At 43.4% G+C, this 22,145-nt stretch overlaps 2 protein-coding genes across 3 annotated transcripts; one reads left to right on the top strand and one right to left on the bottom strand.

Moving 5' to 3' along the window:
- Positions 1 to 931: 931 nt before the first annotated feature.
- On the top strand, positions 932 to 2,211 carry LOC148908665 (uncharacterized). The gene is made up of 3 exons (XM_089034992.1): positions 932 to 1,018; positions 1,229 to 1,395; positions 1,958 to 2,211. Exons 1-3 carry the CDS (start codon positions 947 to 949, stop codon positions 2,061 to 2,063), a joined length of 345 nt encoding a protein of 114 aa, XP_088891118.1. The 5' UTR covers positions 932 to 946; the 3' UTR covers positions 2,064 to 2,211.
- Positions 1,241 to 21,868, bottom strand: LOC148908664 (uncharacterized). Of its 2 annotated transcripts, XM_089034991.1 has the most exons (4): positions 21,332 to 21,868; positions 20,454 to 20,514; positions 2,707 to 2,778; positions 1,241 to 1,376 (listed from the first exon to the last, which is right to left on the bottom strand). In XM_089034991.1, the coding sequence occupies exons 1-3, from the start codon at positions 21,756 to 21,758 to the stop codon at positions 2,751 to 2,753; spliced, it is 516 nt and encodes a 171-aa protein (XP_088891117.1). In that variant the 5' UTR covers positions 21,759 to 21,868; the 3' UTR covers positions 1,241 to 1,376; positions 2,707 to 2,750. The 2 variants fall into 2 exon arrangements, with proteins under 2 accessions (XP_088891117.1, XP_088891116.1); XM_089034990.1 differs by lacking the exons at positions 1,241 to 1,376; positions 2,707 to 2,778 and adding an exon at positions 12,797 to 13,052.
- Between the last annotated feature and the right edge of the window lie 277 nt (positions 21,869 to 22,145).

Below are 22,145 nucleotides of genomic sequence, written 5' to 3'. Positions count from 1 at the left end.
TTAAATGGCTTGCCAGTTTTTCATCCAATCGCAACGCGTAGTTAAAAAGCTACAGACGACTACGGAATTTACCGTATCGTTCCACCCCACTAATACGAAAACCGCTCACATAGTGATGCACTATGAAGGAGAATATCATTGTTTTAAGTACATGACCTTGGGTTTTTGTCTTTACAAGAATGCAGAAAAATAGAACACAAAATGTGAACTTGAACTGTGGGCATGTTTATAGCGCATTTCTACATGTCGTAAGATAACCTTCTGTATGCTTGAACAATTGTATATATAAATATCAGATAAGATAAAGATTGTTTGCAAGAGCGATGCATTTAGATCAATTTCAGAAAGAAATAGAAACCAAAAGAGAAAGAGAAAGAGGGAAATAAAGAAATCGAGAAAGAAAAAGAGAAAGAGAAAGAGAAAGAGAAAGAGGAAAAATCATGAATTAGAATGAGTATGGATAAGAATGAAAAAAAATATTTTTCAGCTTCCCGAAGCAAATTCAAGCGTTCAACACCAGATAAAATCTACAAAATAAAGCAAGAGAAAGTAGAAGGAGGAGAAGAAATAGGTTTATTCAAATAACGAGAGTAACCGCATCAAATTGTAAAAAGAAGTATGTGTCCAAGTTAAAAATCATGCATGATGCACAAAAATAATACGTGCGTATTTTACCGCATGGATCCTACAAAAACGTCAATGATTTTAAAAAGAGAAATAGGAGGGCTTTTTTAAAGTAGAAAACTGACATTGAAAACTGAGAAAACAGATTCAGTAGAAGTGCCCAGATCGATAACCATTTAACCTCATCCTTATTGTTTACTGGTCAATTTGCAAAACAAATAGCAAACATTCCCAGAGCTCCGCATCCCACACGTGTATGTTAGTACTTAGTAGAGATAACTGGGCAGTATTTGTCAGTTGGAGAGAACACATCACTGGAACGATGAAGGGGGTTCTTGCTATCCTTGTCCTTACTGCGTGTCTACTGGTTGTTGATTCTGCTCATCTTAAGCAGGTAATACTATGTTGAATTTTGTGGCCTTATTTTGTACCAGATCATAAATGTATATAAAGATTTTAATTTTTCGTATGAGTCTAGTGTCTATTCTAGTGAGAGTAGTCGCTAATGCTGTTCAATGCCATAAATAGATTTAGTGAAATTATTATCAATTTACGAAGATATTCTCTTTGAGAATCAATTGTGAATGTTCTTACCTTTTTCAAGAAACGGTCAACCCATGAAGACGAGCACCATGACCATCGAATGGATCACAGGCCCGACCACAAGACTACAACATGCCTTCCATTAACCCATCAATGTAGGAAGGGAAGACATGATCTCTGCTGCTCTGGATGGTGTAGTATGGTACACTCTGGTGATGGAAACCCTTGGTAAGAATTTATATCTCTATAAAAACAATATATCATTAAGGAACTAGTCATATAGTAAAGGGGACCCAGGTGGGTGAGGGGGGGGGGTAAAAATTGACCCCCCCCCCCCCACAAGTTTAATGTACAGTTTTATAGAGAGCCTGCCTCTTTTAAGAAGTTCAAAACTGTGTAACCCACCACCTGTTTTACCCCAACCCCCACCTCTTTATGACCAGTTCTTAATTGATGTTTTTTTCACTTCCTTTCTCCCTCATTTTTCTTCTCTCTATAGTCCTTTTTTCCTTTCCTGTTCTTTTTTCCAGCCATTCATTTATTCATCAAAGTCATGACCTTCCTTCTTTCCTTTCTTTGTTCCTTTGTTCCTTCATTCCTTTGTTCCTTTGCTCCTTCGTTCCTTCATTCCTTCCTTCCTTCGTTCATTCGTATGTTCATTTGTTGGTTCATTCCTTCCTTTCTTCTTTCCTTCCTTTCTTTCTTCCTTCCTCCCTTCCTTCCTTCATTCATTCATTCATTCATTCATTCATCCATATATTCATTCAATAATAATATACTCTTAATTCAGGATGGCGAACCAAATGATGTATGGCACATGCTTACAGAAAAGACATGACCCTCACCATCATAACAAGAAGAAAAAGACCAGCGCTTTGGATGCAATATTTGGATAAGCTCAGTCTACACAAAAAAAGCATATCCAAGACACACTTTTAAAAGTCATTTTCTTGTTTGTTCATTTAAAAATATGGTGTTGGGTTTAAATTTTCAGGGGACAGTCTTATAAATAAATGAAGCCAAAAAATTTGCTTCCATACTTTTCAATAAAATAAAATCGAGTCACAAATGGGGGTCACAAGTTTCCTTAAACAAAATTTGAAGGGGGGCTATCAAATAATCAGGGTCATTTTATAATCATATAATGTGTAGTTCCAGAAAATATCCATACCCCCACCATGGAGCAAATTTGTAAAAGGACCCCCCCCCCCCCCCACTACCCCCAGGAACTTCCAATTTTCTTCCATACAAACTCTATGATTTTGTTCTTTCTCTGACCCCCCTCCCCTGCAGAATTTCCAATTTCCTTTGTGGGTGGGGTATGGTTATTTTCTGGAGATACAAAATAGTCTAAAAATTCTTTGCAGAAACACAATATAAGAATTTTATAGGGTGGCTATTGAAAAGCTGAATCCACAAAGCCCCCTACCTTCCCCATGGCCAGCCCTTAAATGGGTTAGGAAATAAAAACAAAATAAAAGATTAGGATGGAAATTGCATTTTAATGAGCTATTTAATGAGCGTTTCTGTTTTGCTTACCTTCTATTTTTATCTCAAGTGGGCTCCCTGTGCTCTTTTTCACCTTACAAACAAAGGATAGCTTTGCATAATCTGAAATAAAACAGTTATTGAATTTAATTACATCACATGCAAGGGGTCTATAAAAGCACTTTGCATGCTTTTGTTGCTTAACAGTTCACTAGCCTGCATAGTGCCCCAATGGGGATAGGAGTTGGGGATGCCCAACCCCAACCCTCTGGGCCACTTATTCTACTATATATTATTCAACTATATATTACTTAAGGCCAGTTTAGAGAGTATGATTTTCGCCTACAACTGTCGTATACAACATGCTCGCTTCTGTCTTAGGCAGGCTTGATTTACACGCTACGACTCGAGTTGTAGGATGGTGCGAGCGTGTTGTATACAATAGTTGTAGGTGAAAATCGTACCGTCTAAACCAGCCTTAACAACAATAGCCAGTATGGCGGCTCTGGGGGAGGGGGATTGGGGGAAGGGGGAGGGGGAGGGGGGAAGGGAAGAAGGAGAGGCTCTCCTCCTTCCCCTCCCCCCTCTTCCCCAATCCCCCTCCCCCAGAGCTGCCACGCAGGCTATAACAACACCTCCAACAACAACATGAGGATGAGGTTGAGCATGATGTTACGAAATATCAAGAGCAATCTGCCACAGCGTATTTAATTATTAAGTCGACCTAGCCACTCTACGTCAACGACAGTTTGTATCAACCAAAGATGCTCTCTTTTTGTCTTTTCATTCTCTTGAAAATCATTCAAAACCAACAATAACATTATCAATATCAAACTAATGTGATTCATCACCTACCTATGGCATAATAGGAAAACCGAATTAGTCGTCTAACCTCTTGTGCAAAAGACATTCATAATCCACATTTTCATGCTTTCAGTAAAAATTTTGAACTCGAGCAAGAATGGCGCGAAATGTTGAGACTGCGGTACGCAATGGTCAGCAATAACACAGGCAACCCAATTATCAATATCAAATCATATTCCAAATACATTGGATCGTAAACTTAATTTCGATCTTACGCTGTCTTAATAATAGATAAGAATATAATTTATAGTGTTGTGTCTTGAACAGAGTATGTTCATTCAGGATGTTCTCTTTCATAACAGGTAGCCCAAGCTTGGTTTCTGTGGTGTCCTGTTATAAGGAAATAGTAGTATAGGGGATGGGGGTTCCAGCGCAACGACCACCGGAGGATTACCCGCCTAAAGTACCCCCCTCGATTCGTACCGCGATTACCCGCATCCCGCGTCTATGTAAGATATGTTAGTCTATATATGGAGTGCGAAGATTGTAAGAGAACTTTTAAGAAAGAAGTGGACTTGAAGAAGCATTTAAAGATGAAGACGAAATGTATGAGCAGCTATGATTGTGGATGTGGTGAGAAGTTTGAGACTAAGGTTAAATTGTTTTGGCATTGTCAGGATTGTGAGTATGACTACGACGATCTGAAAAGGGTCTGGAATTAGGTATAAGATATCTCCTATTATATAGATGGAATCCCAAAGCAATTTCGAAACGGTGTCAATACCCGGTAACGGTGAGATTGATGTTAGACAGTTTTGGCGTCAGTCAGAAAGGAAGGTCAAGAGAACGCTTCGAAAAGGCATAGAAGAATTAGGAGCCCTGAAAGCGAGTATAATGGTAGAAGTAAGTTTGTCAAAAGATGAGGCAACGACGACAGCAATGCTGCGATCAAAGTCGTTAGTGATATTAGAGTCCACCAATCTGGATAAGTCACTCAGCGAAGCCTTAGAAGCAATAATGGAGTCGCTGTCTAACTACACGAAAGAAGGATCAGGTTGGACAGTGGAGGAGGTAGAAGGTATGGAGGTTAGCATGGCAAGGTACGTGCCAATACGAGGAGGAAGTTACGTGCCCCTACCAACGTGGGTAGAAAGGAAAAAAGCCATAGTCAACGTAAAAAATGACGACAACCGCTGCTTTATGTGGGCAATACGATCCGCGCTGTATCCAGTAGATAAGGATCCCTGTAGGACAAGTAAGTATCCCACAGACGATTTAGAGTGGGATGGTGTGGAATTTCCCATGCAGTTGATAGACATCCCCATATTTGAGGAAATAAACGATTTAGCAATTAACGTTTATGGAGTCAGAGACCAAACGATAGTACCACTAGTGTTGTCAAAGAGTAAAGGAGAACGAATACACCTTTTCTACCACGGCGGACATTATTCGTGGGTTAAACATATTAGCAGACTGTTTTACAGACACACCAAACACAAAGGTAAGAAATACTTCTGCGATTGCTGCTTATTATCCTTTACCAGCGTTAAAGCTCTAAAGGAACACGATGAAATATGTCGCGGAGTCGAAGAAGTGGCGCAACGGATCCAGATGCCCACAGATAAGAACCTATCCTACTCAGACCATCAAAAGCAGATGCAGGTGCCTTACGTGATATATGCAGACTTTGAAGCGTTGATAACTAAGGAAGAGCAGAAAAGTGGTGCCACGAATAAGGTGGGATTACACGAGATCTGCTCCTTTGGTTACATAGTAGTCAGATCAGACGGTAAGGCTGACCCTCCTGTAATTTACCGAGGTAAGAACGCAGCTAATGAGTTTCTAGAAGCATTGCGAGAAGAGGAGGAAGAGATAAGAGAACAATTAAGACACCCAAAGAAGATGGTATTTACCAAAGAGAACCAGGAGGCTTTTACCAAGGCAAAGAAATGCCACATTTGCCAACATACGCTTCTCCAGTTTGGAAGACGAGCCAAGAAAGCGTGGGATGAAGATGGAAAGTATTTAGGAGAAGCTCATTTTAAATGCGGGAAGTATGCTAAGAAGGGTGAGAAGCCGGGAAAGCCCTCCACGCATTGCATTCACTGCCACAAAGCATTTGTTGAGGATTTCTATGTGGATAAGGTTAGAGATCACTGCCACATCACGGGTAAATACAGAGGTGCGGCTCATTGGAAATGCAACATAAACTTCAAAGTAGATCCAGAAATGGAAATACCCGTATTCTTTCACAATTTAAGGGGTTACGACAGTCACTTACTCTTACAAGGAACAGACGGCTCCGAAGTAAAGTGCATACCCAACAACAAAGAAAGGTACATGTCCGTAACCGTAGGCAAGCTGAAGTTCTTAGACTCGCAGCAGTTCATGGCGGACTCCTTAGCAAACTTGGTTAAATACAACACGGAGTTCCCCATTTCCAGTCAATACGGCGCGGAAAGGAAAGGAGTCTACCCATACGAATACATGGACTCCTGGGAGCGATTCGAAGAGCCCCTACCACCCAAAGAGAGATTCTACAGCACCCTAAACGAGTCTGGTATAAAGGACGAGGAGTACCAGCATGCGTTAGATGTGTGGGAAAAGTACTCCTGTGAGAATATGGGAGAATACCACGACATCTACCTACGTTCAGACGTAGTGCTGCTCGCAGATGTTTTCCAAAGCTTTCGAAAGATGGCAATGGAATACTACGGGTTGGATCCAGCGAACTTCTACACGGCTCCTGGACTTAGTTGGAGTGCGCTTCTAAAGAAGACAAACGCGCAACTGGATTTCCTAACGGAATACGACATGTACCGCTTTATGGAAGACGGTATCCGCGGCGGTGTTTGCGGACCCAGCAGACGATACGCAAAAGCGAACAATCCCACGGTGGAGTACGACCCGGAGAAGCCAACCACATACATATTCTACTTAGACGCAAACAACCTCTACGGTTGGGCAATGTCGCAGTACTTACCTGTACGCGACTTCGAATGGGACAACATAAAGCCCATAGAGTTTTACCTAAACGTAGGTAAAGAAGACGACAAAGGTTACGTGCTGGAGGTGGACCTGGAATACCCAGAGCACTTGCACGACGCGCACAATGAGTTCCCATTAGCACCAGAAGCAATAGAAATACCATTTAAGCAGCTGAGTCCGCTGCAGAGGGAAATGTGCCCTGGCTACAAACCCTACAGGAAGCTAACGATGAACCTGATGGACAAGCGAAAGTACGTGGTGCATTACCGCAACCTGCAGTTCTATGTGCGCCACGGCTTACGCGTGAAGAAGATCCATCGCGTTTTGAAGTTCACGCAGGAACCATGGATGCGCTCCTACATTGACTTTAACACACAAAAGCGTACGCAGGCAAAGAATGACTTCGAAAAGAACCTGTTTAAACTAATGAACAATAGCGTATTTGGTAAGACAATGGAGAACATCCGCAAGCGCGTAAGCATAAAGATAGCCAGCACCAGGGAGGAAGCAGAAGCATACGTATCACAGCCTGGATTCGTTAGATACGTAGAAATGTTAAACTTCTACGTGATTCACATGAAGAAAGCGAATCTATTCCTGAATAAACCCGTATACACGGGGTTTACAGTGTTAGACCTATCAAAGCTGCTCATGTATGAGTTTTACTACGACAAGCTAAAACCGAAATACGGTGATAAGTGCCGCCTCTTATACACCGACACCGATTCCTTGATACTAGAGGTGCAGACGGAAGACATTTACGAAGACTGTGTTCCCGACATCGATGAATACGACACCAGCGATTACCCACGCGACCACTTTCTTTACTCCCCTAAAAACAAGAAAGTAATCGGGAAAATGAAGGATGAGATGAAAGGAAAACCCATCGTGGAATACGTGGGCCTGAAACCCAAGATGTACAGCGTGCTAAAGCTGGACGGTGTAGAAAAGAAAGCTAAAGGCGTAAAAAAGTACGTGGTTAAGAAGGACATAACCCACGATTCATACTTAAAGGTCCTGCGTACGCGTAAGGAACAGCGACATAAAATGAACAGCCTGCGCAGCTACGGACATCAAATACACAACGTTACACAGGAGAAGGTGTCACTGTCTGCATTTGACGGTAAGAGGTGGATGTGTGATGATGGTATCCATACGATAGCATTCGGACATCACACGATAAGCAGTTCTTCCATGACGAACCCACGTGTGGGGCCATCGTGAAGATAATACAAGATGGGCTGACCCTTCTTAGCTATCGCACTTCGGATCTGGTAAGTTTCCAAAGACCAATTAGGATCCGTAGCTCTTTTGGATCCTCCTTCTAATTCACCCGGCTCATAGAGATATCGAACCGTGACATTACCTAATCTTTTTTCATGGGGGAAGACCGCCCTCGAACTTCTGACGTAGGACTTGTGTTCCACGTGTTTCTTTTTTATGGCATCCCTGGGTTTTATTCCCGTAGCCCTGGCCGCCTCGTTGTTCAAAGCCACGATGACCTGGGGGAGCCTCTGAGTCCATTCTCTGTTGCGTTTGGATGGATCTTCCAGCTCTTTCCAATACTGGTACCCAAAGAGACGCTCGGCCAGGGTCTTATTGAATCTTTCGACGATGCTCTGACCCCTGTGGTACTCTGCTTCGGCTCTCCTAATCTTAGTGCTGTGGTCTTTCAGGGTCTTAGTAACCACGCCCATAAACTCTGTTCCCGCATCCACTTGCAGCAGCTTGGGCCATTTCAAGATGCGCTTATAAATCCTACCTAGGGCTTCTGCGACTTCCCCAGAATCCTTGCTGGTTATGGGTTCGGCGTCCTTATATCTGCTTGCGATATCAACTACGGTCAAAGCGTACCTATAGGTCTTCTTTCTCACCTTGTCGTGCGGTAAGAAGAGCAAATCCGCCTGATGAACTTCATTAGGGGTATTTACGGTAAAGCTGGGCCTGGGAATGTACTTGGGCACGGGAAGATAAACCTGCCAGAGGGTTTGTTTTCTTAGCCAGTTCTTAGCCGTTTCTTCTGATACCCTGGCCGCGGTCGCGAGTTTCTTGATGGCCGACGCTCCTTTCCAATAGCCTTCAGGCCCATAGTAAATCCTTTTAAGTTTGTCCTCTACGCGGCCCATTATATGAATTCCAAAACAAGATTGATCTTACGTCCGTTAAAATCCACCGTCTTTCCGTCCACTTTAATGGTGATGTTTATGCTTTCTACCAAATTAGACAAATCATAGCTTAAAGAAATGGGAGTGTATTCTACCAGGTCAAATGGATTACCTTTGGGTAGAAACTTGGACATAAGAGAAGACTTTTCTCCATTGTTGTAACTATGGACTAAATCGCAATAGACTTCGTAAGAGGATGCAACTTTCCATTTTACATCATATGTACTGCCGCTATTTATCGTGGTACTAGTAAGACCCAGGAGTTCTACCTATGAACTGCCTTTTAAATTAGCGCTTCCATTATTTTTCTTAAATGTCATTTCATGGGGTAATCCTGTGGTAAGAGTATATCCATGCTTTGCTAGCTCCTTAGCCAGTGTTATAGGTGTGTATTGGGAATCTGGTATTTTTGGTTTGGCGGCATTGTCAACGACAAAGCCATCAATTAAATTATACCAAGAATTGTACAAAGAGCAACTAACCAACCGAACCCTTTCCGCGCGGATGGGAGGATTCAGATAAGTGGTAAAGTCATTCTTGTCGCTTTCCAAAAAGACGATCATTATATTAGATACGCCAAGGCCACGCCTCCTGCCAGCCCTGCGACTCCTACGAAGACCAACTCACTGTTTTTTTGTTTCTTAGAAGGCTGGTAGTAATTCTTAAAGTCAGGCTTCTTTAACACCACTGTTGGGTGCGCCTGCGAATAAAGTTTGAAGGCGTAGTCTGTGTTTTCGAAGTTCTTATCCGCCTGCATTTTGTCTTGGTAATTCTTATCCAACCAATCCCTGTAGGCTTGTCTTTTTTTATTCCAAGCCGCCACGTCCCGCTGATATTTCTCCAGCGCTAAGTCGTGCCTTTTTCTTTCGGCGTTAGATTCTGCGTTTTTATCACCGCTAACTAATTTATCCAGATATCTACCGCCATAATTAGCTCCTGTAAATGCTAAAGCTGCAATAACTCCACCTGCGACTAAGCTAACCATTATATGTTAGGCAGGTACTTTTCCTTTCGTAGGTAATCCTTTAGCAAGATAGCCCCGCCAACGGCAGCGGTCATTTTAGCGAAATTAGCGAAGCTCTTGCTTGGGTCTTCAGTAAAGTCTTCTTTGAGCACTTTCTTACCTACCCAACCAATACCCGCAACAATAGAGGTAATGATAGCTGCCTCTTCAACAGTTTTCAACAATGCAGTCGACATTATATTACAAAGCGAGAAGGTCATTCCATTTCAGGGATTTTGTTTTTTCTGACCTCCACAGGTGCGTGATATGTTGGGGCCTCCCACTTTACTTCTGGCTTCATATTCCGCCATTGTAAGTAAAAGCTGCCTGCTGCTATAGCAATTCCTAACGCGCCGATGACATAGCCGGGATTCCAAAAGGATTCGCTTTCGTCCTCCACCTTTTCTTCTTTTTTGGCTTTATTCTTTCTGTTCATCTCCGCGAGCTTCTTTCCCGCGGCAACTCTGCCTGCAGATTTAGGCTTGGTAATCTTCTGCTCCTCCTGAGGTTGTTCTTCGGTGCCACTCATCTTATATCTAAGGACTTGAAGGACTTGACAAGTAACTTGACGATGACTTGACAATGACTTGACAATGACTTAATTAAGTACTTAAGATGACTTGACTAAGTACTTAAGGATGACTTAATTAAGTACTTAAGATGACTTGACTAAGTACTTAAGATGACTTGACTAAGTACTTAAGGACGACTTGACTAAGTACTTGACTAAGTACTTAAGACGACTTGACAATGACTTGATTAAGTACTTGAGGTGACTTGATCATCAGCAAGTGCGACCTGGAAGACCTTTTCGACTTCTCTGTCCTTCTTGAAGTCCTTCCAAGATGTTCCAAAGGAACCTAGTACCTCTTTCAAGTCAACGTGCTGAGCTACGTGAAGTGCCGCAGAGGCGACTGCCATTAACTTACCGCACTTCAAAGACAACCAGCCGCAGGTTATCTTAAGTTCTTGGGATATGACATAGTCATCTCTTATGTCCTTCCGCAGTTGCTCCACATCGTCTATGGGCAGTGCAAGTCCAAGTAATTTAGTCGCAAGTCGGATAGCGGAGTCTGCGACGGCGTCCGTGGTCTTACTTGCAAGGGCGACCTCGTACCTCTTATGGAACTTTTTGACTTCATCTTCTGACAACTTGTTAACTTGCTCATGGGTAAGTTCCTTGCCTATCATTTCTTTACACTTCCCCGAAGACACAAGGATGTTGAGTCGTTCCTTGAGGTTACTTTCGTCTAACTGTGTGGGGACTTCATCTAAGAGCTGCTCAATCTCCATATACATTAGGAGTTAAAGCTCTTTATTGAATACGGAAACCTCAAAGAGAAGATCATCTTGGAATGTTGATGCGTCTTTAAATGCCGCATGTTTTCATGCAACTGTTCCTTGGATATCTCACCGCCGTAGTCGCTTAAGATGGTTTCCAGGTCAGACTTACTGGGTGTATAAAATACGACCAGGGAGCCTATGTTTTCCCTGAAGGGTTTAGAGACACTGGTAAGCTGCTGCGAGAGCAACCAAACACTAATATTGTCATGTCTGCCGCTGAAAGCGAGCTTCACTAATTCGGAAGTGCGCTTTTTTACGTCGTCCCCGCAGGCAATGTCATCCAGTATGAGTAAAGTCTGTGTATCTTTAGGGAATTGCTTGTGCCAGAACTTCAAATGGCTGGATAACTCGTTGGGGTCTAAAATATCTACGAAGAAGTCGTCATCTTTCACTCCTATGCCTTCCCAGGTGCGGTTATTCACGTAGGTGGGGCATAATAGCACGATGTAGTCGAAACGGTATCTAAAGGGTCCTAATAGCTGTTCCACGACGAATTGTGTCTTTCCGCAGCCGGTGGGTCCTACTATCAGAGCGTTACAAGGTATGTGATCTGGATTCATATATAGATGGAACCAGTGGAAGCAGTAATAAGGATTACCGCCGATGCAAAGGATAAAAAAGACACCATAGAAATGCAAAGGGAAGAGATAGATCGGTTAAAAGAGCGTGTGCAGGAATTGTATGATGAAATGTGTAGTCTGAAGCGTGCAGAACGGTTTGGTGCGGTCTTAACGATAGTGGGTTGGGCTGCGGAGTCCGTTAAGGACTTCATTCAATATCCTCCATAGAACCTCATCGTCGTTGCTGGCGTAGCATTTCCGCCTTCTGTAGCAGCGCATCTTTCATACGCATTTCAGCATAGCAACTGAAAGTACGTGCTTGTGATGGATCGTATAAGCACTGCCACAAGTGTTGTTCCTTCCTGACGCAGCCGCACTTATCGCAAGTGTCGTTCCAGTAGTTTACGTTCTCCCAGGCGACCTTTTCGAATGTGACGTCGAAGTTCACAAAGAGGTCGTCTATTTCTTTTTTCTGGTTGTTTAATTGCCTTACCGTGTCGACTGGACAACAACGTTCTGCTACGTCGCCATGCTCTTCGCAGACGACTTCTGAAAGGTCGTATCGTTTACATCTGTATTTGTGCCAGGCATCTTCAAAGGATGCGTTGCAGCTTTTGCAAAGAGATTTGAGGCAGACTCTGTGTTCCATGTGGTATGCTAGTGCTTGAGAAGAGCTTAGTACCTTGTTGCATTCTTCGCAAGTAAGGTTGTGTGCGTTGTTTCGGCGACAGACTTTGTTTTTGACGTGGTAGGAACAAGCTTGCGCGGTAGCAAAGGTCTTATTGCAATGTTCGCATGTCGTTTCTGTCGCGCGTTGCTTAAAGCATACCTTGTTTTTGACGTGGTAGGAACGAGCTTGGCTGGTCGTAAAGGTCTTATTGCAATGTTCGCATGTCGTTGCTGCGCGTTGCTTAAAGCAGACCTTGTTTTCGGTGTGATAGTTAAGTCGCTGTAAGGAACTGAATCGTTTGTTGCAATCGTTGCACGTCATTATAGTAGGGTGTTCTTTATGCCTTATTAATGATCCTACTTCGTTGTTGCTGATAGGGTAGGGTCTCTTAAGGCCTTTAGTTTTAATGTCATTATTTCTTAATGTTTCGAATGTTATCAGGCTTATATTCTTAAGGCCTTTAGTTTTAATGATAGGGTATTATTTCTTAATGTTTTGAATGTTATTAGGCTAATATTCTTAGGGCCTTTAGTTTTAATGATACCTTATTATTCTTTAATGATATCTTATTAACATTACTTAATATAATAAATAAAAAGAGGATAATATGAAGGACCCTAAGATAAGTCTTTACGTAACGTATCCTAAGAAAGAATAATAAGATATTATTAAGATCTCCTTACATCAAAGTTAAGGCGCAGGAGCCTGGAAGGAATTCTAGTTACCCTTTCAATATATGGACTGCATTACATGTGAACTACCTGCCGACTGCATAATTCGTGAGGAGAAAAAATACACCTGTCCTCATTGTAATAAGGTATTCCCCGAAGGATCCTTTGTTGGGCATTGGTGTCCCACAGATCCTAAAACACAAAGAACTTTAGTTCACAAAGAGGATCTGTAAGGTATGTATATGGAGCGACTGCGATACCGTCCCATAAGCACCCTTTGCGGTGACTGCGGTCAAAAGCTGTCCACCCTCCAAGCCTTACAATATCACCGCGACAACAAAGTCTGTCTAAATAACTACTGCCGCCGCTGTGATGAGCCCTTCTTTGAAGAGAACTGGCATAAGTACCGCTGCCGCCGTTACCACCTAGAAGGTATTGCCTGCGAAACCCACGGTGACATAGCCGAACGCTGTTGTCCCCTTGAAACCTCCCGGGCGCTGACAAAACGTAAGAAGGAAATTGACCAAACCTTTGTAGGCTTTGACGACGTTGAGGGCGTTAAATGGGAGGACAGGGAACACTGGGAGGCTATTTGCGATCGCTGTGGCTGTCAACGGAGCGGACAACATATTTGGTGCTGTCTATACGACGGACCACGTCCTTTAGACCATTACCTGGCGGTACGAAAGGCTTGGAAAAATGATAAAGATATATGATACCTCAAATCGCAGCATTCGTAGGAGGCGTCTTAATTACCGTATCCGCTTACCACATAACAGAAAAAATGAGGTCCGCCGTAGCAGACCAATACTTAACCGCCCATGAGGATGACTTCTAATCGCACAGAGGATTAGCATCTACCTTCCTTTCAACGTCGAACTTCCATCGACCGTTGACCTTACCATAGCTGCGTATGTGTGTGAATTCCTCACCTTGAAGGACATACCGCACGCAGTCGGGTGCCCACAGTGTGCACTCTTTACCGTCGTGTTCCAAGACCAACCTTAAACGGCTAATGTCTTCGAACACAACATAATTTTTTATTCTGTATGAAATGCCTTGGACTAATTCACGCCAGTGTGTCTGTTCAACTATCATTATATCTATGAAATATTCTTTGGTGTGTATGTAAAGTATTTTGGGATTTGAAGGACTTAACACACCAAGGACAAGGGATGCGAATACCGGCAGCATAGGCGTCGATCTCCCTACATATAAGGTCGTAATCATTGCACACCATAGTTAGGTAACCATTTGCTTCGTATTGTGCGAGTAATGCCTCTTGTTTTGAGGATAATACGCCGTTACCCTTAGGTGTCTTCAACTCCAAGCATAACCCATTATATTTTTTATGTGCATTGAGAACTAAGATGTCAGGCTGACCTGCCTGGTAACCTTTCTGCCAACATACTATTCTTTTGCTAGCTGAGTCCTGTAGTTCTCCAAGACCTGGTGTCAGCAGTAGGATAGGGTGGAATCGGCGTATGTAGTTTACGACCTTCTTATGCAGGTCAAATTCATTTTCTATTTTGAATATTAACTTATTAGGACCGTCAAAGCGCCGCTCTATTTCATACTTACCTGTTTTCCTGAGGGTAGGGAGAACATCGCCTAACACCCATTTCCTGAACTTTTTAGCCTCAGCCTTTTCAGATCCGAATATCAATTCGTAAAGACCTTCCTCCGTCAAATACACGGCATTGGGCTGTGCGTTAAGGGTGTCACGCTGAGTTACACCCTTTAAAGACCCGAGAAGTACCTTATTTTCCTCTGATACGTGATCAGACGCCGCTTTTCTGGAATTTACGTAACCCAACGCCAACGCCACGGACTTTGCTTTGAAATAAAGTTTATCGCCTTGCACTATGCATTGCAGTTTGGTGTTGTTGTTTTTGAATACGCGAAGCATTATATACGTAAGGGATATTTTTATCCTTTCTTGGATGAGGGAGCGCAGCGCGCGAATCAATATGCAACACTCTTTAGCTGATTCATTTCTACGCTCAGTTGCGCGTCAGAGACCACAAAGACGTATGCGTTGATCTTGTCTGAGTCGCCTGCACTAGTGTTTAAGTCACGCTTGATTTCCAGGGTAATGCCGTCCTGGGTATTTACCAGACGCAATCCCTGCCCATGTAAATCCTCGTCGTTGGTGGTTCGCATGTCAATCCACAATGCATACTTATCGGTAAAGAACTCGCCGGGTGCAACTTGATCCCCAAACTTTCTTTTTATTTCCCTGTAGATGTCTGAGGGCTTCATTCCCTGCGAATACACCTTATTTGGAACTCCATTGATGCTAATCCCGACGTTGGTGATGTTGGGGTTATGAAAGGCTTCAGAGTCGCGCTTACCGGCTTCATAAGGTTTGATAAATACCAACATCAGCCCTGTAAGACTACGACGTGGTAAATTAATGCTCTGAGTAATTACCGCGTCTGTCTTATCCAGGAAACTAAAGGTTTTGTACATTACCGCGTGGTCGTACAAGAAAGCCTTTCCGGAGCTGTATTCCATGCCAGCGCTGCGTGCTAAATCTTCGGAATGTATGGTTTCATACTGCAATTCCAGGTTGGTAATGGCATATGGAGGAATACTTCCCGACAACGCAGTGCTTAACCCGCCAATGATGTTAGTTATGTTGGCTAAGGTCACTTCAAACTGCAACTCACTCAACTGTCTAGGATAATAAACTCCGTGGCTGGTAATAGCCTCAAAGTCCAATGGTATTACGTATTTAGTACCATAGGCTGTCTTAATGGCCTTTGCATCTGCCACTGCGGTTTCTCCGCTGCCGTCAGTAGGTTGTGTCTTTGTGGGAGTCCTAACCTTACGTAAGATTGTGCTACCAATACCCTGCTCTATCTTTTGTGCCCTTTCGAATGCAGTCAACCACAGATCTTTGTAAGTGGTGTATAAGTCATAGTTGTTTAAGTCTAAGAGGGATTCCCCGGCAAACTTTACTCGCATCTTTGAAACAATGTTGCGACCAAGATTGTTAACGATAATCCTTTCATCTGCGACGGTAGGTTGCACCGTCAAATCAAACCTTAACGCCAAGGTACCAGGAACTAATACTAGGTTATCTGTTAGTCGGGGAACACCTACGTACAGCGTTTCTCCAGGTTTAGCGCTGCTGGGGGTAAAGGTGACCCGATGAAAGGTGCGTTCTGCTTTCAGTCCACCAACCTGCTTAGGTAATATATTGGGGTTTAACTTTGAGCTTATCACATATAATGGAAGTAGAAGGAACAGATTTTGATCCCACCACTGAAGAAGGTCAAGTCGATATTAACGACGAAGAATACGACGCATGGACTAAAGGCCTGGAAACCGACTCCTTAATCTACGACGCAGCCTTACACGATAAATATGGTAGTAGATGGAAAAGCGCCAAGGCCACCTTAAATCGCATGTGGCAATCAAGACACCACGGCAAACCCATCCCTGAATACTTGGAGCTTCAAAACATGGGCGGAGCAACCGCGCGGGAAACTGTAGAGTGGGCAATGCAAGAGCTAAATGAGCGTTATTCCCGTTTCGATGCTGACGACGTAAGGCTCACAGAACGCGGAAACAAAGTCCTCATAAGCGTCCAGGACCTGAGATATCCTGACAAAGACCGCTGGACGAAACCACAACCCCTCTTTGATAAAGATGGTGAAGTTAGGGGTGACGTCTCAAGATTAAAAGGCTTCCAGCGTGCCACTAGAAGCATGTTAGAAAGGTTGGAAACCCTGAATGAAAAGGTCGCGCTAGAAAAGCGCGTTGAGGGACTACAAGAAACGTTGGAAGAAAGGGAAGCAGATTATATGCGACAAAACCGACTACTCCTTGATGCTCAAAAGAGAGAAGTTGACGACAAGAATCAACGCATAATAGAAATGAGAGAACAAAGAAACAAAGCCCTACGTGATAGGGACCAAGCCCAAAAGGCCTTCGAACTTGCCTTGCAAGACCTAGACATAAACAAGGAAGAAGCTAAGAACTTACGTACCACCATAGCTACCTCTTTAGAGGAACGGCGGCAGTTGGTTGCCGAAATCAATGCTAAAGAAGAGCAAATCCGGCAAAGAGATCAGGCTATCGAAGACCTGGAGGGACAAATAGAGCGGCAGCAGGAAATAGTTGCAGATCAAACTCGCCCCGAAGAGGAAAGGGAAGCTGCTCAAAATGAAGTAGAAACCCTTCAGGAGCGCCTTGCAGAATTACATGCGCAAAAGGAAAACCTGGAAAGAGAATTGGGGCTTACCACCAAGGAAAAGGTAAAAAGAGCCCTTTTGAAGTATGGTATTCCACTGGCATTCGCGGTCGCTATTTCGAGCGTAGTAGGAGTTATCCTATCCGCGCTTAAGGCTACAGGCGCAGGCGTAAAAAAATTAGGTAATGGACTAACGGCCTTAGGAAAAAAGATGGCAGCCGGTTTGCCTGGGCTGCTGGGTTCAGTTGTTTCCTTGGCACTTAGGGCCGGCGGAGAACTATTGAAGTTCGTGGGGAATAACATTTGGATATTAGTAGTAGCTATTGGGGTGGTACTCTTGAAGAAGATGAAGGTTTAATCTTATCTGGGTACGTTACTGGTGGCTTATCGTCGTCGGGAATCCGAGGTGTCCTCGACTGGGGATAAGTAAAGATAGTATTCGCGCCGCCTTGATAATGCGAAACTAAAGGTATGAAAGTCATAGTACTAATGGTCTTATGACTCCAGGTAGCATCCACCGGGGAGCCAGCTGTCGGATAGGTGGTATTTATCCCAACAATACCCGAATAGGTTCTCCTTGTGTCGCTTGGACGAATTTGAAGCCTCGCATGTTGACAATTAGCTATTATGTGAAAAGTCACCGGTGTTAGGTTCTCCAAGCTCGTGGTCGTGGGCTCAAAAGTGAAGTGGGTTAAATGCCTCTTATTTTTTTTTTTTCCTGTAGGGTAGTAGTGGGTGGTCATTCTCATCAAGGATTCTAAACCCAACATTGCAATCATTCCACGCACTAATGTTAATAGTGCATATGATAATACCAAGACCTCCAACCTTCACCTGCAGGTTGGTATCATGCCAGCTATCGTCAGAGTACTTCTCCTCCTCTAAATAATGAAAAAACGAATCTTCCTTTACATGTGGGTTATTCATATATTTAAAGGCTAACTACCGTAAGGGCGCTAATAGTTTTGTGATTATAAACGTAATCTCTTTTATCATCTATGCTATTTATCGTAACCCTCCCCGTATCGTCTACTCTTATCTGCAGCTTTACCTTCCCATGACAATCGGCAACCATATGAAAAGTCCAAACCGATAGATTTTCAAGGCTGCTGGGGTTGGGCTCTACGGAGAAATGCGTAGGCTCCCTGTTATCATCTTTTACGCGCATAGGCTGTAATACTCCATTGTCGTCGCAGAAACGAAATCCTACGTTGGCATGACTACTTGCGCCAATGCAAATACTACAAAGGATCAACTTCTTTCCCGAGTAGTTCAAATTCACGGACATCCCCGTGACATCAACCCAAGAGCTCTGGGTGTATCTTTTCTCACCTTTGTAAGTCGTATAAACACAATCTACTCCAGCCATGTAGGGGTTGTTCATCGCCATATATAATAACTCAGACCAATGCATGCAGCTGCTAGACCGGCTTTTAATAAGTTATGGTCATATTCCTCAGGTATCGCAGGTAGGACCTTCTTTGATGGTTTCTTAACTGTGGGTAGCTTCGTTTCGTGTGACTTTTTTGGCTTCTCTACGAAGTGAGGAATGTTCCTAAGAGTGTCAGAGTTCACGTCGTTCACCCCAAACTTCATATCCTTAGTAGCTCGCTGCAGTTTGTTGTTGTATCCTACTACAGAACCAGTATTTATAGATAAATTACTAGGCATTAACCAACAACCCGGGGCTACTGCATAGTCCAACCTTGCCTTAGAATTTTGTATAGCTAGTTGGTAACGCTGTACGCCCTTGCTAATGTCACCCTCCAAGATTGAACTTTCAAATAAGATCAAGGCTTCGGCTCGCGTCTCTTCTGCGGCGCCCGTATTTCCGATTATGCTGGATCGGGTGTTTACCTGAGCTCCAAGGATGGAATACACGTAAGCTTCTATGCTGCGGTTTAAACGGGCAAGGCCGGCTTTGGTTAGTCCTTTACCTTCTGTGGGTATGAAATTAAGATATTGCTTCGTTTGCTCGTCGTTGGTAATCTTAATAATCAGCGGATTGGCCCCTGCATACTTACCACCCTCGTCTTTGAACAGAGGTCCGTCTCTGACTTCCTTAGTGGTCTTAGCATTTGGTTCGAAGAAGGTGCTACTGTCGTGAGTTTCTTTATGATACCCAGTGTTCCATCGTAGATTCAATGCATGAACTTCCTTATCACTTAGCTCGTGTCCACCAATCCCCCAATAAGCCCAAATATGTCCCAAACCATTGTTAGCACCGGCAGTACATCTAAAATCCTTCCCTACAACACCGAACTCCTTACAAAGCCTGTTATGGGCCGGAACGTTGTATTTATTATCTCTTGCATAAAACGTGGCATCTCCCGGCAATGCAGTAACGCCCATCTCATGCAGTATTCTTCTAACCGTGAAGTGAAAATGAAACATAAATATTGAATTCTTCATCAAGCTTGCGCTTACACCACAGCCGCTAGTGGCACACCAAACTGCAAAGTTTAGTTGCTGCGGCCAATAACGCATGTTAGGACCACTTAACCATTCATGAGATTCCTTAGCGGTGGTATGAACAATGGGAACTTCTTTGAAGATATCTCGCACCTTTAACGGAAAGGAATGGTTGTTAGAGACCCGCATGTTCAACGTTAAGTCCAGGCTTGGGTGTTTATCAAATGAAACTGCGGGTATCGGATAAGTACTGGTACCAAGCAATAATTCCTTTGACCAACCTTGCGTTACCGTGGGATGCTGCACAGATACCGTAGGCGTGGGTTTTGGTTTAACGTAACCAGGATTCTTCAACTGATTGTCTATCTGATTAACCAGCGTAGGTTTCAAATCCTCATTACTATACATTCTTTCGCCGTTATAGTAAATCCCATCGGGTCTTCTTTCGAACTTACTAGGGTCTGCATGCGGAAACATCTTCCTAAATGCTCTCCAATTCCAGTAATCCCGGTTGTCGTGATGTGGCTGCTCCTCAATATCATTCCCAAAAGCGTCGTACATTATATATAATGGATGTTATACCATCAGCGCCTCCACTTTATCCTGAACTTCCTAAGGAACCTAACGAATTAAACGCTGAAAACTTTCGTCTGAATAAAGCAAACTTAATCCTGTCTTACTTGGAAGGGCAGACAAAACACTATGAAAAAGTTAGAAAAAAGTACGTCAGAGCCCGGAGTACGCTACATAAGATTTCGATAACTTCAGGGTCCATATCTGTTGTGTTAACGGGCTCCGGCGTTGCTACTTCGCTTACTGGACCGGGAATAATTGTTGGAGTTCCTTTGGCCAGCGTTGGGGCAGCCTGTGGTATTATTTCGGCTGTTGCTACGGGTATTATGAAACAGTTGTCAAGCAAAATATCCAAGCATGACACTACAATAGCTCTGTCAAGGGCTAAAGTAAATACTATCACTGACCTTGTCTCAAAGGCTTTGCGTGACAGAAAGATAGACGACGTAGAATTCTCGCTTATTCTGGCTGAAGAGGAAAAGTACGAGAAATTAAAGTCGGACATAAGAAATAAAAAAACAGTCGTAAAAGATCTTTCCGAGGAATCTCGCAAAAAGATCTACCAAGAAGCGAAAGAAGAGCTTCAAAGAAAGCTTGCTCAGTAAACATCTGCTTCGAAAAGAGCGTGACGGGATTCTATTTACATATCGAACGTCAGTCTAGAAAATATGCAAATTAGAGTGTAAGACATAAATATAATAATTTTCACATACATAAGCGTCCAGATGTGTCTGGCGTTCGCTTGTGATCGTGGACTTTGGGGCTGGGGAGGCCTAAAGTCCCGAGTTCGAGCCTCGCTGTAGACGCATTTGGACCGGTTGCTGTGAGTGAAAAAAAGCCTCCCCCACTCACAGCAACCGTGGGGGGAGGGGTAGAAAGTGCGATTCAACCCCGCGATGGGGGGTTTCGCGATTGGAAAAGTCAGGGGGTGTCTCGGGACGCTGTCCGGAGTTCACCCTCTGGTGGGTCGTAAGAAAGATATATGTGTATGTACTAGAGGGCCTCTGGCGCGGGATGAAATAAGCCCCGTAAGCCCAAAATGCAAAAAACCCCACTGGGGATAGCTTGGTGTTCTGCGCGATGCATTCCTCAGTGGGGTTTCTGGCAAAATAAACGCCAGTTTTGCATTTTTATTTTCTCGGAATCCATCCCAACAGGGGGTGGTTGGGGTCAATTTCGTAAAATATTTCATAGATTACATCAGGGTAATAAGGAATATCCTTATTCAGCTGACAAAACATCCACTCGGCTCTGCTCATATCAGAAACCTCAGGAATAGACTTACCGGTAATTTCAGACAAAAGATAGGGAATAGCTTTGTAATACTTCCCTAGCTTTAATTTTTCTAGCGTTTTCCGCAGGCTTTGTGGCGTTGGCTCTTCTAAGTGGTCTATAATTCTTTCCATTACTTCGTTGTCTAAATATACTGGCTGATGACCTTGTATGTGACTCATCCAGTCTCTGAAGTATTTTATTCTTTTGTATGGGGTCTTCTTACGACCTCCATTAGCATAATATTGCTCTCTGGTGGCATTTGGTACAGCATTACGAATATTCTTACCACACTCGTAACATTGTGCTGACGTGTCGTCTTCTATTTGCATTTTCTTACCACAACAAATATACTTATTTGGCTTAGTAGGCACAAACTTGGGTTTTAAGCACTTTATACAGAAGTCAAAAACAAACTCTTTACAATCTTCGCACTCCATATATAGACTAACATATCTTACATAGACGCGGGATGCGGGTAATCGCGGTACGAATCGAGGGGGGTACTTTAGGCGGGTAATCCTCCGGTGGTCGTTGCGCTGGAACCCCCATCCCCTATACTACTGGAAATGTATGGAGATCAAAAATTTCAATAAAATCATTGAAACGTGAATTATAGCCTCGAAATTTTACCCGGTCATTGAGAAATAGCACTTCTTTCGCTCTGCGTGGTTATTTTTTTGAATTTAACCCGTTTTAAGATTTTTTCCCCACCAGTAAGAAATGTTGCTTCTCTTTCTTACTGGTAGAGAAAAAAAATCCTTGAAACGGGCTAAATTAAAAAAATAACCACGCAGAGCGAAAGAAGGGCTATTTCTCAGTGATCG

Source organism: Actinia tenebrosa, unplaced genomic scaffold, assembly GCF_029948245.1.
Source record: "Actinia tenebrosa isolate PJP-AT-01 unplaced genomic scaffold, QUT_ActTen_1.0 PGA_scaffold3__52_contigs__length_22856419, whole genome shotgun sequence".
NCBI lineage: Eukaryota > Metazoa > Cnidaria > Anthozoa > Actiniaria > Actiniidae > Actinia > Actinia tenebrosa.
Note: the sequence above shows the minus strand (reverse complement) of the source record. Positions and strands in the feature narration are given on the sequence as shown.

What these genes read in the sequence shown, in the direction of transcription:
- LOC148908664 (XM_089034990.1), bottom strand. Translation starts at nt 21,758, where the DNA reads ATGGAGTGCGAAGATTGTAAAGAGTTTGTTTTTGACTTCTGTATAAAG. An exon ending in TCTTTTGTCTGAAATTACCG is followed by an intron (nt 20,515 to 21,331) that starts GTAAGTCTATTC and finishes TTTCCTCTTCAG; the next exon opens with CCAGAATAAGCGAGAATTCT. An exon ending in CGCAAAGCCTTTGAGACAAG is followed by an intron (nt 13,053 to 20,453) that starts GTCAGTGATAGT and finishes TTTGTGTTTTAG; the next exon opens with GATCTGTGGGACACCAATGC.
- LOC148908665 (XM_089034992.1), top strand. Translation starts at nt 947, where the DNA reads ATGAAGGGGGTTCTTGCTATCCTTGTCCTTACTGCGTGTCTACTGGTT. An exon ending in ATTCTGCTCATCTTAAGCAG is followed by an intron (nt 1,019 to 1,228) that starts GTAATACTATGT and finishes ACCTTTTTCAAG; the next exon opens with AAACGGTCAACCCATGAAGA. An exon ending in TCTGGTGATGGAAACCCTTG is followed by an intron (nt 1,396 to 1,957) that starts GTAAGAATTTAT and finishes CTCTTAATTCAG; the next exon opens with GATGGCGAACCAAATGATGT.